This window comes from Scyliorhinus torazame, chromosome 12, assembly GCF_047496885.1.
Source record: "Scyliorhinus torazame isolate Kashiwa2021f chromosome 12, sScyTor2.1, whole genome shotgun sequence".
Lineage (NCBI taxonomy): Eukaryota > Metazoa > Chordata > Chondrichthyes > Carcharhiniformes > Scyliorhinidae > Scyliorhinus > Scyliorhinus torazame.
In genome coordinates this window covers 217,267,233-217,283,268 of record NC_092718.1, presented here as the reverse complement: position 1 = coordinate 217,283,268, position 16,036 = coordinate 217,267,233, and the positions used below count along the sequence as shown (strand labels likewise).

The window sequence follows — 16,036 nt, the reverse complement described above, 5'->3', positions numbered from 1 at the left end:
AGGCCATTTGGCCCTGTGCTGCCCCTCAGAAAGAGCTATTTAATTTGTCCCACGTTCTTGCTCTGTCCTTTTAGCCGTTAAATATTTTCCCCTCAAGTATTTACCCAGATTCTTTTTGAAAGTTGATCCACTAAAATTGCTGTGTAGTTAGCTTCCAGCCTGAATCATAGACACTGATGTAGCATAGAAATATCCTGGACAGTTATTGTGACCAGGGCCGGGATTCTCCCCTACCCGGCGGGGCGGGGGGTTCCGCCAGGATGGAGCCGCGGGAACCACTTCGGCGTCGGGCTGCCCCAAAGGTGTGGATTTCTCCGCACCATTAGGGGCCAAACCCTCACCGTGAGGGGCTAGGCCCGCACCGGAGTGGTTTCCGCTCCACCGGCTGGCGTGGAAGGCCTTTGGCACCAGACCCGCCCGCGGATCGGTGGGCCCCGATCGCAGGCCAGGCACCGTGGGGGCACCCCCCGGGGCCAGATCGCCCCGCGCCCCCCTCAGGACCCTGGAGCCCCGCCCACGCCGCCAGTCCCGCTGGTAAGGTAGGTGGTTTGATTCACGCCGGCGGGACTGGCATGACAGCAGCGGGACTTCGGCCCATCGCAGGCCGGAGAATTGCCGGGGGGGGGCCCGCCGACAGGCGCGGCACGATTCCCGCCCCCGCCGAATATCCGGTGCCGGTGAATTCGGCGGCCGGTGGGGGCGGGATTCACGCCAGCCCCCGGCGGGGGGGGCGGAGAATCCAGCCCCATATCACGATGGTTTGTTGGTGTATCAAGTCTCTGGTAACTTTTCTGGTTGCCTCAAATTTAACAATGGAAACTGAAGTTGCTTGTAATGAGAAGCACAATAATGGTGTGAGTGGAACAGAATGTTTGGTCTATCTGCTCAGTGTGTTAGAAAAGGCCAAGGGACATTAATCATCCCCAACACCCTCATACCTTCTCCAACCACTTCACTCCTGTCTAACCTACAAGCAGAAGTTCAAGATAATACCTCCCATTTCCGACAATGTCAGATATACTCTTCTGGGATTATTCTCTGCGCTGTGGAAGGTGGAGGAGTTGGTTACTTGAGGACAGTCCCCTGGCCCTGGGCTCACTGCCTCAGACAGGTTTTAATACAAGAAAAGGTGATGTGGACATTACTATATTATACGGTAAAAGAGCAGCTGTTGCTGAATTTTCCCTTTCAACATTCAGTTCAGTTAATGCGTGCTGTCAGAATGCAAGGTAGGTACAATATGTCTGCGTTCGATGGAACAGCCGGTTCAGCAATAACAGCTGGCCATGGCCTCAGTGAAAACTGTACAAGCATCTGCTCATTTTTCAGCTCTGCAACACTGATGGTGTCAGTGATTAATCAGCAAAGCTGGCGTGTTTTCTCCCTGTGCATTTTTAAAAAATGACTGCACTGATATGAAAATCTAGAAATGCCTAAACATGTAGAATTCTCTTCATTTCTTTCGAAAAGATCTCTCTAACTTCTGCCACTCCAACTAAAATGGTCTTGACTGGAGATGGATCAGACATTAGTGATGTCTGATGTGACCCAGCTTGTGCTAAATCCTGTCCATACTTCCTCTTTTTCACCATCCGCCCACCCATGTTCAGCGGTCAGCATGTTTGTTCCTCCCACAGTGTCGAGGACAGTAATAACTGCAAATCTCCACAGTTGCTTCCAAGTAAAATTCAGTGATGTTCCCACTTTCTTTGTCCATTAATCAGCCGATACTTGTCACATGTGTTAACGCGATTATTATAGGCAGAGTAATGGATATCCAGAAGTAGTCACAGATTCATAGGGCGTGATTTCACAGAAAAATTTCTAAGTGTCATTTTGGGTGTGACTGGCAGAGTGTTTCTCAACAACCGCGTCAGCGAAGATCACAGCCCGTATTTGACGGCACTTAATGCTGGAAATGAGCCCCCACAAGCTCCTCGCCATTACTGACTGTCTCACCATCTGATTCGCCAGTCTCATGCCTCAGCATCTCCTGCTAACAAGGGGAAGTTTTTAAACGATTCCTCACCACTCACTCCCAGTAAACACACAAGCATGGCAACGCACAGACCTGCTCCTGGCTTTAGGGATTCTGACCTGGCTAACCTGTGGATGTGAGACGAACATCCTGTTCCCCCAGGGGGTCAGAGGACCAGCAGCAGAGTTAGCAATGCCGCCTAGGAGGCAGTGGCAGCGGCAGTCAGTGCGGGCAGCATCATCAGGTGGACCACCGTCCAATGAAGGAAGAAGACCAACGACCTGCACCGAGCTGCAACGGTAAGTTACCACCTGTCTCCTGGCATCAGTTGCACCTACCACCCCTCAAATTTCCCCCCCCCCCCCCCCCATTTCACAGGCTGACACCTCGCACCCACCCACATCCAATCTTCGTGCTTGCTTCTCAGTACCCACTGGCACCCACCAGCACAACACGTTCATGTCCAGGTGGGGTTCCCACATACGTCACCTTCTGTAGACCTCGCCCCCCCCCCTCCCCCCAACCCATCTAGCATGTGGCTCACAGTGCCCTCTCTTTGTCCCCGCAGGAGACAATAGCCCCATAAAAGCGGGAAATGCCCAAGATGGGGGTGTGGGGGAGGGGGGGGGGGGGGGGGGAGTACAAGAGATTCGAGTCCTCAACCTTTGAGAAACGGGCCCTGGAAATCGTGGGTTGACCGAGGAAAGAGCAGTCACAACAGCAAGGCTGGCCTGTGTCACAAGGTGAGGATCCACTGCCCCTTTAGGTAACCTGTCTCAAGTGAGTTGTTCATGTCAGACAAAATGATCCTTCCCCCTCACTGACCACATGTCCATTGTCTCACAGAATCATCATCAGATAGAGTCGGGGCCATCCCGAGTTGTTCTTCACCCCCCCCCCACCCACCCACCCAAGAGACCACCTCAGAGAACTTCTCCAAGGAGACTGCTATCGAGGCGTCACAGCTCTCATCCCCATCGGAAGTATGCTGGATTCCAGGTGGAGGCAGGGACATCCATGGGAGTCAACAGCCGGAGGTCTGCTGGATCCCAGGACTCAGCTGAGTCCCAGTCAGATGCCGAACCTCTGGACAAGGTTATCCCAGAGCTGATGCAAGTGATAGGACACAGCCGTGAGATTCATGAGCGGGTGTCAGTGAGCATCCAGTGAGTGCACAGCCAATTGGAGGAGTCCCAAAGGCTACCGGCCCAGGAGATGATGTCGGCAACGCGTGGCACTGCTAGGGTGGCGACTACCGTGGAAAGCCTGGGGGACGATGTAAGTAACGAGTGGTGGTGCCCAAGGATTGGTTCAGTCTGTGACGATCATGGCTGAGGGCGCTGACATCATACCCCAGTCAATGAGGAGGACATTGCCGAGGCACTGCAGAGCATGGCCCAGTGTTCTGGACGCCAGACCAGACCCCAACAGTACCTAAGATACTGGACCAGAACCATAACTTTTCTTATTTTTAACACTGAGCAGAAAGATTAATTCACTCCAGGAGACATTGCATAAGAAATAGGGCTTAGTTATTTATGCAAATAAAACTATATTGAAACAAATGAAAAACAATTTTTAAACTTCAAACCTAACAAGAACAGCTTACATGTATCTCTTAACCCCAACACATGCTGTAACCCCATTAAACAGCACGTTAAATGAACATACAGCTCTCAACACTAATGCAGGCTGCGTTTACAGAAGAGTTTCTTGCAGTTAGTGCAGCTCCTTCAGACCTCTTTTTCGAAAGCCTGTTTCTGTGGCACCTTTTTATGACCTCTCCTGGTGGCTTTCCAAATCCTTCTGCCTCCACGTATTTGAATTGGATTTATTTTCTCTCTCTGAGCTCCGCCCAGCCCCTTAAACAATGGTTCTGTCCTGGGGGTCCAGACCTGAACTCATCATCGATATCTGGGCTTTTGACTGCCCACTCCCGTTTACAGATGCTATGAATATGCAATTAACCTCCTATTTATGGATAGAAGAGACCATCAGACTCTGTAATAGGCTCATGGGTAGTCAGATCAGAGTGTCCCGGAGGACAATAGATCTTGAGTGAATCACCCCGGCTGAACCGGGGTATGCTGTTTATTCCCATTAATGAGTTTAAGTCTGAATGGGACAATGTAACTCCGGCCAGGTGTGGGCGTATACCTGTGATTCAGTGCTGGCAGTTTTATCTCAGTCTGTTAACCCCTAAATTACCCACTACATCTTCGATTCAATTTCCGAACTTCTCCCTATTGTCATTGCGAAGTACGCCAAGGGCGTCAACACCATGGTGCAGACAATGGGGAGCTGGCAGTAGTGGCAGAGCCAGATGACGCAGAGGTCTCTGGAGCTCACTCCAGCTGCCCCTCCATCCCATGGATTGTGGAGAAGGTGGGATTGAGTGGGGGGGGTGGGGGGGCGGTTAGGGGGAAGGAGGGATTTGGGGGGGAGGGGGAGCTGACTTAAAAGCTTCATCCTAAGAGAATCAGGTGAGGATGAGTGCCTCCTTGATCCTCCAGGCATGTCGGGCCCTTGCCGCTGCCTGTCCTCCATCCTCCAGCCCTTGCTCCGGCTCCTCCCTGGGCTTAATCTCCAGCCCCTCCTGGTCTGGCTCCTTCTCCTCAGAAAAGGTTGCATGTCCCCCCTTCTCCTCCAACATGTCGCCCCACTGTTGTGCCAGGTTGTGGAGAGCACAGCAGATCACCATAAAGCGGGAGAACCTCTGGGGGGGGGAGTATTGCAGTGCACCACCAGAGCAGTCCAGACATCGCAACCGCATTTTCAGCAGTCCGATGCACCGCTCAATGACAGCACGGCTGTCAACATAGGCCCCGTTACATCGGATCTCTACCTCAGCCTTTGGCCTCCGCACAGGCGTCATCAGCCAGGACCTCAGCGGGTACCCCCTTTCCCCCAATAGCCAACCCGTCATCCTGGGGTGGTCCTCGAGGACGCCGGGGATCTCAGAGTGTCTCAGAATGTAGCTGTCATGCACACTTCATGAGAAGCATGCAGACACATGCATGATCCGGAGGTGCTGGTCGCACATGAGTTGAACATTCAGGCAGTGAAATCCCTTCCTATTAATGAAGGGCACTCCCTGATTCCCTGGTGCGTGCAAGGTGATATGCGTGCCATCAATTACCCCTGGACCTGGGCATCCTGGTGATGGCAGAGAGTCCTGGAACCTGGGCATCTTGGTGGGCCTGGTCCAGCTCAAAGTTTATATAGTTTGATGCCCGGGCATACAGGGCATACTTGTGGGCTGTAGCTTGGGAAATGCCGCACAAGTCCCCGCTCGAGCCCTGGAATGCACCAGTTGCATAGATTTCAGGGCGGCTTGGACCTTCATGGCCTCCTGGAGCGGGTGTCCTCTTCCTTCACGGGGTGCCAAGTCCACAAGTACGAGGCACAGGTACTGCACTGTCCCTTTGTTGAGACGGAGTCTCCTACGGCACCTGCTGTTCGTCATCTCCTTGAAAGAACAATGATACCTGTACACCTTGGCTGTTGCTGGCATCTCCCTCCGGGAGCCGGGTCTTCAGGGTGCGCATCGAACCCCTGCACACGGGGTGCTGCTTCTAGCCTGTGTCGGCGTTGCTGCCACTTGGGAAGCCAACAGCACCGCAAGGGCAGCCTCTGCAGGACCAACATTTTTTTTTTTTAATTTAGAGTACCCAATTATTATTTTTTTCCAATTAAGGGGCAATTTGGCGTGGCCAATCCACCTAACCTGCACATCTTTGGATTGTGGGGGTGAAACCCACGCAGACATGGGGAGAATGTGCAAACTCCACATGGACAGGGACCCAGAGCCGGAATTCGAACCCGGGTCCTCAGCGCCGCAGTCCCAGTGCTAACCACTGTGCCACATGCCGCCCTCTGCAGGACCAACATAACCAGCCATATTTTGTTTATTGGTAAGGAATTGGAAAATGAGGGGAAACCGACAATCAGTTAGGGCTTCCACTCCGGGACCCTCAAATTCCCCAAGCTTATCCCAAACCATAAGCATCTCAGCATCTCTCAGAGGGCCGTCCATCAGGGACAGCACGGTAGCATTGTGGATAGCACAATTGCTTCACAGCTCCAGGGTCTGTAAAGTCCTGTAAAGGGACGAGTCTAGAAGCGCTGGTGACGGCGCCACTACCGCTCTCACCAAAAAAATTTACCACGAACCCAGTGGTGGCGGCAACATTAAGTATCTGGGGGCAATGGAGGCGACAGAGAGGTGTGTTGGGTGCCTTGGTGGGGTCCCCAATTAGGAACAACCATAGGTTTGCCCCAGGGAGGTTGGATGGAGGATTCCAGAGCTGGCACCAGTTGGGAATCAGGAGAGTGGGAGACTTATTTATAGACGGGATGTTTGCGAGCTTGGGAGTGTTGGAGGAAAAGTATAAGCTGCCCCGGGGAAATTTCTTTAGATATATGCAGGTGAGGGCGTTCACAAGACAACAGGTGAGGGAAGTTCCGCTGCTCCCGACACAGGGGATCCAGGATAGAGTGCTTTCGGGGGTGTGGGTCGGGGAGGGCAAGGTGTCAAGAGATTTACCGGGAGATGAGAGAAGAGGGGGAGGAGCTGGTGGGCGAACTGAAAGGAAAATGGGAAGAAGAGCTCGGGGAGGAGATTGAGGAGGGTTTGTGGGCTGGTGCCCTAAGCAGGGTAAATTCCTCTTCCTCGTGTGCCAGGCTTAGCCTGATCCAATTTAAGGTGCTGCATAGAGCACACATAACGGGAGCAAGGTTGAGCAGGTTCTTCGGAGTGGAGGACAAGTGTGGGAGGTGCAGCGGAAGCCCGGCAAACCACACACATATGTTTTGGTTATGCCCGGCACTGGAGGGGTATTGGAAGGGAGTGACGGGAGTGATCTCGAAGGTGGTGAAGGTCCGGGGCAAACCAGGCTGGGGGTTAGCTTTATTTGGAGTTGCGGATGAGCCGGGAGTGCAGGAGGCGAAAGAGGCCGATGTCGTGGCCTTTGCGTCCCTAGTAGCCCGGCGTAGGATTTTACTCATGTGGAAGGAAGCGAAACCCCCCGGACTGGAGGCCTGGATAAACGATATGGCGGGGTTCATAAAACTGGAGCAGATTAAGTTTGCGCTGAGAGGATCGGCTCAAGGGTTCACCAGGCGGTGGCAACCATTCCTCGACTACCTAGCGGAACGTTAGAAGGAAGATAGATGACCAGCAGCAGCAACCCAGGGGGGAGGGGGGGGGGAATGGAGGGAGGGGGGGGTAAGATGTTCGGGTTCTGGGAGGGGGAGGGGGGACGGGGGGAGTTTCATTTTATGTTATTTGGTTAGTTTACCATGTTAGTTACTCAATGTTAGATTGTAGTTATCATGTTACTTGTACTTTAAATTTCTCTTTTTTGATTTGTAAGGGGGAAAAAATTGTGATTGAAAAACTTTAATAAAATATATTTTTTTTAAAAAGGAGAGCATACTCAGGTGCCCCTCCTCCTGATCCGCACACTCCCCCTCTGGTTGCGAGGATATCCCCAGTGCTGAAGCCCAGCTCTTGAGTGTTTGATTGTTGGCTGCTGCCTCTTTGGTGCTGTCGCATCTAGAATTCAGGCAAACTGTTCAGGCTTCAAAGGGATGCAGTAACCGTCGTCTGAGACATTACATGTGTACCCATGAGAATCTGCTTGAGACTGTTTTGTTTGTTAAACGGTCAACAATACCTTTATCCAAAATGATAAAAACAAGTTACTGAATGATCCATATATCACATTAACCATTAACCGACAAGGAAAAGGCACCGTGTCATACAAGCACCTTTTAACTACAGAATATCGGTACAAACACAAAACGATAACAGTGCATTTATACAAAGAAAACCAAATACATGTTGAACATTAAACAGTAAAAGAAAGTCACCAGCAATCTGCAAAAGTATTTCTTCAACACCTTCATCAAGTTGCTCAGTTGAATCGGTCTGCCACCCCTTCCCCTTCTCCAGCACTGGCAGTAGGTCACCTTACTTCCTTTCCTTGCTCAAGGCCACAGAAGCAAAAGAGGCAGTAGCAAACAAACGCATGTCTTCCAGACATTAAACATCGATCTGCCAACAGTACAATGAAGTCACCAGCAATCTGCAAAAGCATTTCTTCAACCTTCATCAAGTTTCTCAGTTGAATCGGTCTGCCACCCCATCCCTTTCTCCAACACTGGCAGTTAGTCATCTTACTCCATCCTTTTTTTCACTCCGAGCCAGAAGCAGAAGAGGCAACAGCAAAGAAACTCGGTCATTAGCAATAATCTTCAGCTGTGAATCTAGAGGCTGCTCACAGTCAAAGGGAGTTAAAGTGACCTTCAGCATAGAACCAAGTGATGGTAGGACAGACAAGACATACCCTGTTATGGGTATTCACAATATTTAAAGATGGCTTGAAGGTCACGCAGACCAAAAGCCTATCTCCTCCTCCCCCGCCCCCCCCCCCCCCCCCCAAGCCCTGACCCAGGGAGACCCCCCAACCTCCCACCCCCACCCCGAGTACTGGGGCAGCAGCAGCACCAGTGTCCTTGTGCTGCATGCCGGAAAATGGAAATGGCTACTCACTTCCTCAGTTCCCCTCAGCAGCCATTGTTTCAGCTTAATGTTTTTAAAAAGGAGTATTAAATTGCGCCTGTGTGATTTTTCACTGTGGAACCGGTTAATTTCCGGGAGGCCATTGCATTCGACTTCAATCTCAGTAGCAAAATGGAAATGAATGCAAATGAGGATTAATGATACACTCGCCATATTTGGGGAAGATCTGGAACTTGCCATCGGGAAGGGTTGATAAGATAGCAAACTGATTCGCTCCCGATGTGAATCTGGATCTTTGCCTTTCCCTCTATTTAACCGGCGCACCCAGACCTATGCCAGGCGCAAGGCAGTGGTTAAATCGTGCCCATAATCTATTCAAGGGGTTCAAATTGTTCAGGAGTGGGTTACAGGCTAGAATCTAATTAGGGGGTCAAATGGTTCATATATCGAACAACAGGTGACTGGGTGTAAATTACAGACTGGAATCTAATTGAAACATTTAGTTGGTTTAGTAATTCTGGGCCATCAGTTTACTCAAGGGGTTCTGGTACATCTGTTAAAAGTAAATATTGGCCCAGATATGTGTTTTAGGCTGGATCAGGCGATTTAAGTATAGAATGATGGATACCTGGGAGTGATGACAGACCATTAATCTAATTAAAGGTTTCAGATGACATCATAAAATGAGAGAAATTTAAGCAATCTAGAATTAGAATTATCATCCGAACCCCAATATGAGATTCAGTCCGAGGTATCTTTTTTATATTTGTATAATGAATGCTTTTCGTACATTGTTTATTAATGGAATTGTTTCATTCGGTCAATTAATTTTCCTAGGCAGCTATTGTGGTGGACATCCATGAGAAATGTGTGAATTAAACATGGCAACCTCTGTATTTGAAGAGTTGTAATCACTAAATAATCTATTGGGAAATAATTTGCTGCTGATTACCAAGAACTCAGTGTGTGTGCTGAAATTATCTGGCCTTGTGACCAGAGAGTTAATTAATAGTGGTGTCAGCGTGGCAAGTTGGTAACATTCTTGCCTCTGAGTCAGAAGTTGCAGGTTTAAATCCAACAGCAGTCTTGAGCACATAATCCCAGTTTAACACTCCCGTGCAGTCAGAGCAGCACTGCCTTTCAGCTGAGACTGAGGGCCTTTTGCTCACTGAGGTAGCCATGTCACTGTTTCAAAGGAGATTGTGAAGTTCATCCTTATTTATACATTGATCCCTAAACCAACATCACTGAAGAAACAGATTATCACCATTGTCACATTGCTATATGTGGGATCTTGCTGTGCACAAATTAGCCGTGACTTTTCCAGCAACAGTGCCTTCACTTCAAAAAGACCGCATTGGCTGCAACGTTCTGAGGGAAATCCTGAGGCTGAGAAAAGTGTTACATAAATACAAGCACTTTTGTATTATTTGTTTTTTTCTAGGTTTACCTTCCCAGCATTCCATCACTGTAATTCCAGGATAGAGTTGTCAAATTTAAAGAGACTGCACTTGCTCCATAAAGCCTCACTCACAGTGGTACATCAGCGGAAAAATGCTCTTATTAGCTCCAGTGTACCTGCTATTGTTTCATTATACCCGGGAATCCAAAATGCTTTCGAGCTGAGATAACAGGAGCATGAACATCTTCTCTAGTGGAGTTCTCTGACTCCTAGACTGGGCATACTGTGAATTGACAACCCTAGAGCAACTGAGCCTGCATACAGGGCTATAAACACGTAAAAAGTCTATATTTTCTTGCACATCCACCGTACCTTCAGCTGCAAAGTTCTGAGCTCTGCAATTTGTCTTAAGTTCTGAGCCTAATATCAATTTATGTGGCTTGCTGTCAAATTGTGTTCAATGACGTTCCTGTGAATTTCCTTTAGACAATTTGTTATATTAAATATGCTTAAATAAGTGGAAGATGCTGCACAGAGGAAACTGAATTGTAGAGTCACTGTAATCGAGTAAATGTAAATAAAGTGGCATTACATTTGGAATGGTGTTTTAGGTGAAATGCTTATGCAGTTTTCACTGAAGCCATAGCCAACTGTTACTGTTGAACTGGTTGTTCCATCGAATGCAGACAAAGAAATGATGGGGTAGAATTTTCTCCTTACTTCAGCCTCAAATGGAAGCCCCCAATTTTTAAACTATGTCCTCAACCTAGTTCTTGATGCTGTGACAAGGAGAAATGTCTTCTCAGCGTTCAGCTGCCAGGTCCCCTCAATATCTTATATGTTTCGATAAGATCACCCCTTATTCTAAACTCTAAGGAGTATCAGCCCAACCTGCTGAACGTTTTTTTATATGATAACCCCTTCATCCCAGGTAAAAGGTAAAGTCGTCATAGTCCCAGATGACCTTAGGCTGCTTTTCCCTTTGAGGGGGAGAGCTGACTGGTGGTGATGTCACCTGAGGATCACCACACCTCAGACGAGGGGAAAGGTTGAGAAGGCGAGGCCAACTTGCATAAACTCAGCCGGTACAGGAATTGAACCTGCGCTGTTAGCCTTGCTCTGCATCACGAACCATGAACCTTTTCTGAACTGATTCCTATGCAGTTATATCCTTCCTTGAGTAAGAAGACCGAAACTGTACACAGTATTCCAGATGTGGTCTCACTAAGACCCTGTGCAACTCTAACCAAACTTCCCTACATTTATACTCGATTCCCATTTAAATAAATACCAACAAATCCATTTGCCTTCCTATTCTTTTGCTGAACCTGCATACATATTTTTTGTGATTCATGTTTAAGAATGCTCAGATGGCCCGTACCACAGAGTTCTGCTGTCGCTCTCCATTCACATAATATACTACTTTTGTGTCATTCCTGTGGGCAATTCACATTTTCCCATGTTATACTCCATCTGCCAAATTTGTAACGACTCAGTTAACCTATCTATATCCCCTTGTAGATTCTTTACCTGCCCTTGCCAACTTACTTCCTTACCTAACTTTGTGTCATCAGCAAATTTAGAAAACATACATTCGGTTCCTTCATCCGAATCATTGATTAGGTCCCGGGAAAGCTGAGATGGTGGTGGGAGGGGGAGATCCAAATTGAGCTGACCTACAGTACTCACATTTCTTTTTCTGGAAGACAGTAACAGAGTAGAATCGGCAGGGGCCTGGAGAGCAGGCGTTCTTAGAATTGGTGGTTGTTGATGATTTCAGCAAATGTGACTTGAAGGAACTGAGGAAACATCCACGGCCTTGTTTATGGCCACTTCAGTGCTGCAACACCCATGGATATTTGAACTGAAGAATACCACTCGGGTCAACATGAACACTCGCCCCTTTTTGTCTGATCATAATCTTCTAATACTTAGTGCGACTGCATCTGGTACAAGATTTTTTAAATATTCACAGCGGGAGGAAAGTATTCCTTTGATGTGCTGACATGACTGCGGTGGGTTCTTTCATACATGGCGGAAGTTTTAGTTTACTAATTGTGCATTGGATGACTCCCATCAGATCTAACTTGACTCTGCTGTGTAAAGGCAGGTCAATCTGACCGTGGTTGGAGGAGAAACAGAAAATATTCTCAGTTAAATCTCTGAAGAGATTGTGCTTCTCCAGAACATCTGTCGTGAAAATGAAAATTTGAAATGAAATGAAAATCGCTTATTGTCACAAGTAGGCTTCAAATGAAGTTACTGTGAAAAACCCCTAGTCGTCACATTCTGGGGCCTGTTCAGGGAGCTGGTACGGGAATTGAACCGTGCTCCTGGCCTGCCTTGGTCTGCTTTGAAAGCCAGCTCTTTAGCCCTGTGCTAAACCAGCCCCAGCTTGTGTGTTGTGCGTAAAATGAGCGCTATTTGCCTCAGTTTACAAATTTAGTTTTATGAATTGGAGCAGTGAATACAGCACTTCTATTTTCTAGTTCCACAGTAGTAGTATGGGACTAATTCTACAGCAGCTCTTTTAAAAAGCCAGCACAGGCATGATGGGCCAGATGATCTTATTCAATGCTGTATAGTTCTGTGAGATGTTCAGTTTTGGGTTGTTGGTTTGTGAACAGGCAGGTGACGGCACCCAGCATGCTTTTTAAAATCGCTGAAGCCATGTCTGGCTGTAATCCTGAACAAAAGGCAGCTTTCTGGCAGCATCAGAGAAGCTAACACCTTGTTATCTCTGAAGAGACGCTAATGATTCTGTGGGATTCAGAGACCAAACTCAAAGGGAATGATACAGCAGCCGTGTACATTTCACAAGCAAGGCCTGGCCACCCGAGTCTCCTAGTCTGACCGGACAAAGGACCCTGCAACCTCCTTTCAAATTCTTAATGGTTAGAACATTAACAACCTCTAGAACCCAGACAAAGGAATATACACCCTTTGCAAAGCCAAAGTGGAAAGATGAGAATCACTTGTCATGACCCGTCCGTCCCCGCCCCTCACCCAAAGGTTGCACTGCAAGGAAGCGTGCCATCTTCCATCTGGCAACATGGTTGGGGTGTTTCTCAAATCTGATGAAGTGACAGATAAATGCAACTATTTTTAACTTTTCTGCTAATATGTTACTCCAATGCACCTGTTTTGCTGATGCCTGTGTATATTATTCTGCCCACAATTCATAGACATGTTTCCCATGGCTTCCACTGCATTGTCTCTTTAACTTAGATTGTTTATTTCCAGGTTGAGATTGTGACACACACAGGACCCCATAGGCGTCTGTGGATGGGGCCACAGTTTCAGTTCAAGACCATCCATCCTTCAGGACAAACAACAGTGATTTCCTCCAGTTCCTCAGTACTTCAATCACATGGACCCTGTGATATACCACAGCCTCTCATGGACTTTGATACCGATGATCTAGAACTCAATAGCCTGAGGTAAGAAAGTTAATCAAAGCATGTGGAACCCTGCTTTTCTGAACCTTGCCAGTGGTACAGGGTTTCATTGGTGTTGCGAAATCTGCTCCTTCATCTCATGTGCCTGAATTCCTCCCAGCCTACAATTTTGGATGAGGAAATGAAGCTGTGCTATGGGATGGCAAGCATAATTTCAGTATTTCAAACGTGCAAAAGACGTACCATGTTGAATTTCACACGTTTTAGTGGGGCTCTGTTTTTAACATGATGATTACCCATGTAAACCGGGGGCCGGTTTAGCTCAGTTAGCTACACAGCTGGTTTGTGATGTCAAGCAAGGTCAGCAACGTGGGTTCAATTCCCGTACCGGCTGAGGTTATCCATGAAGGCCCCGCCAACTCAACCTTGCTCCTCGCCTGAGTTGTGGTGATCTCAGGTTAAACCACCACCAGTCAGCTCTCCCCCTCAAAGGGGAAAGCGGCCTACGGTCATCTGGGACTATGGCAACCTTACCTTACCGTACCCATGTAAAGTGGGAGCGAGCCAGGAAAATGGCTTTACCCACATCGGGGTATACCTTTAGACTAGTTTATTGTTGTTGGATTCATTATTGAAGTGTAAATTGAATTTACAATAAGGGGCGAAATTCTCCGGAAACGGCGCGATGTCCGCCGACTGGCGCCCAAAACGGCGCAAATCAGTCGGGCATCGCGCTGCCCCAAAGGTGCGGAATGCTACGCATCTTTGGGGGCCGAGCCCCAACCTTAAGGGACTAGGTCGGCGCCGGACGAATTTCCGCCCCGCCAGCTGGCGGAAAAGGCCTTTGGTGCCCCGCCAGCTGGCGCGGAAATGACATCTCCAGGCGGCGCATGCGCAGGAGCGTTAGCGGCCGCTGACGGCATTCCCGCGCATGCGCATTGGAGGGAGTCTCCTCTGCCTCCGCCATGGTGGAGTCCGTGGCGAAGGCGGAAGGGAAAGAGTGCCCTCACGGCACAGGCCCGTCCGCGGATCGGTGGGCCCCGATCGCGGGCCAGTCCACCGTGGGGGCAACCCCCGGGGCCAGATTGCCCCGCGCCCCCCCCCAGGACCCCGGAGCCCACCCGCGCCGCCTTGTCCCGCCGGTAAGGTAGGTGGTTTAATCTACGCCGGCGGGACAGGCATTTTAGCGGCGGGACTTCGGCCCATCCGGGCCGGAGAATTGCGCGGGGGTCCCACCAACCGGCGCGGCGCGATTCCCGTCCCCGCCGAATATCCGGTGCCGGAGACTTCGGCAACCGGCGGGGGCGCGATTCACGCCAGCCCCGGCGATTCTCCGACCCGGCGGGGGGTCGGAGAATCTCGCCCAAGATTTCTTCTTCTGGAGTATTGTGAGCAGTTTTGGGCCCCGTATCTAAGGAAGGATGTGCTGGCTTTGGAGGCAGAGGAGGTTCACAAGAATGATCCCTGGAATGAAGGACTTGTCATATGAGGAGTGGTTAAGGACTCTGGGTCTGTACTCTTCGGAGTTTAGAAGGATGAGGGGGGATTTTATTGAAACTTATAGGATACTGCGAGGCCTAGATAGAGTGGACATGGGGAGAATTTTTCAACAAGTAGGAAAATCTAGAACCCGAGGGCACAACCTCAGATTAAAGGGACGATCCTTTAAAACTGAGGTGAGGAGGAATTTCTTCAGCCAGAGGGTGGTGAATCTGTGGAACTCTTTGCCGCAGAAGGCTGTGGAGGCCAAATCACTGAGTGTCTTTAAGACAGAGATAGACAGGTTCTTGATTAATAAGGAGATCAGGGGTTATCGGGAGAAGGCAGGAGAATGGGGATCAGAAACATATCAGCCATGATTGAATGGTGGGCCGAATGTATGTCTCATGGTCCATGTCGACTTTTGCCTTTTAGTTCAAGCCAAGATGCATGCTGCTATAGTTTTAGTAATTACTGTTGTAATGCAAGTTATAGTGAAGTCACTGCATGAATTGGTTGAAGTGGACCAATTCCTCAGGACATATTTTAATAAGAACATGGGTAGTCCACACTGAATAAAATAAAGGTTGTGATTTAACGGCCGCGTTATGCCCAGCGCAGATCGGAGCAAGCTGGTTAGATCATGGGAAAGGCCCAAATTGGGATCCACAGCAAGTGCCAATCGGTTTCCGATTCAAGAGGACCGCTCCCGTTGGCATGAAACAGATCCCACCCAGATGTGACGAGAAAACAATAATCACCAATTAAGGCAAATCTCCATATCGTTAAGGAATCCCTAATCCCTATCTAACATCCTCCCCAGGGATTTCCCAGCCGGGCATCATTCAGTACTGCTCCACACAAACGTGGACCAGGTGGAAGGGCGGTTGGGGGGGGGGGGGTTGCTGGATATCCCCCTGGAACGCAGGCACCTTGGCACTGCCATCTTGGCACTTCCACCCTGACACTGACAAAATGCCAGCATGGCACTGCAAAGCTGGCAGAAGCAGTGCCAGGGTGGTAGTGCCAAGGTGCCCAGGTGTCAGGGTGGCATGGACAAGGGCCAGGGCCTGAGGAGGGCCATGCCTGAGGATGAGGGGTGAATGAAGGGTGGGGCAATGCAGGACCTGTACAAAGGGTCCTCTGAAAAGTTGGGGTCGGATCCTAGAAAGGGGGGGCCTGAAAGAGGGGGCTGGGGAACGCCTGTAGAGGGGGGGATCTCAGCAACCCAGAGCGGGGTGTCATCATTTGGG

General features: G+C 49.4%; 1 protein-coding gene across 5 annotated transcripts in view; it reads left to right on the top strand.

Annotated features, from left to right (window-relative positions):
• bcas3 (BCAS3 microtubule associated cell migration factor) overlaps positions 1-16,036 on the top strand; it is a 1,250,799-nt gene that overhangs the window by 688,513 nt on the left and 546,250 nt on the right. For all 5 annotated transcript variants that reach the window (XM_072469937.1, XM_072469940.1, XM_072469936.1 and 2 more), the window contains exon 21: positions 13,150-13,346. In XM_072469937.1, the coding sequence (XP_072326038.1) occupies positions 13,150-13,346 (197 nt within the window). The remainder of the gene's footprint in view (positions 1-13,149; positions 13,347-16,036) is intronic.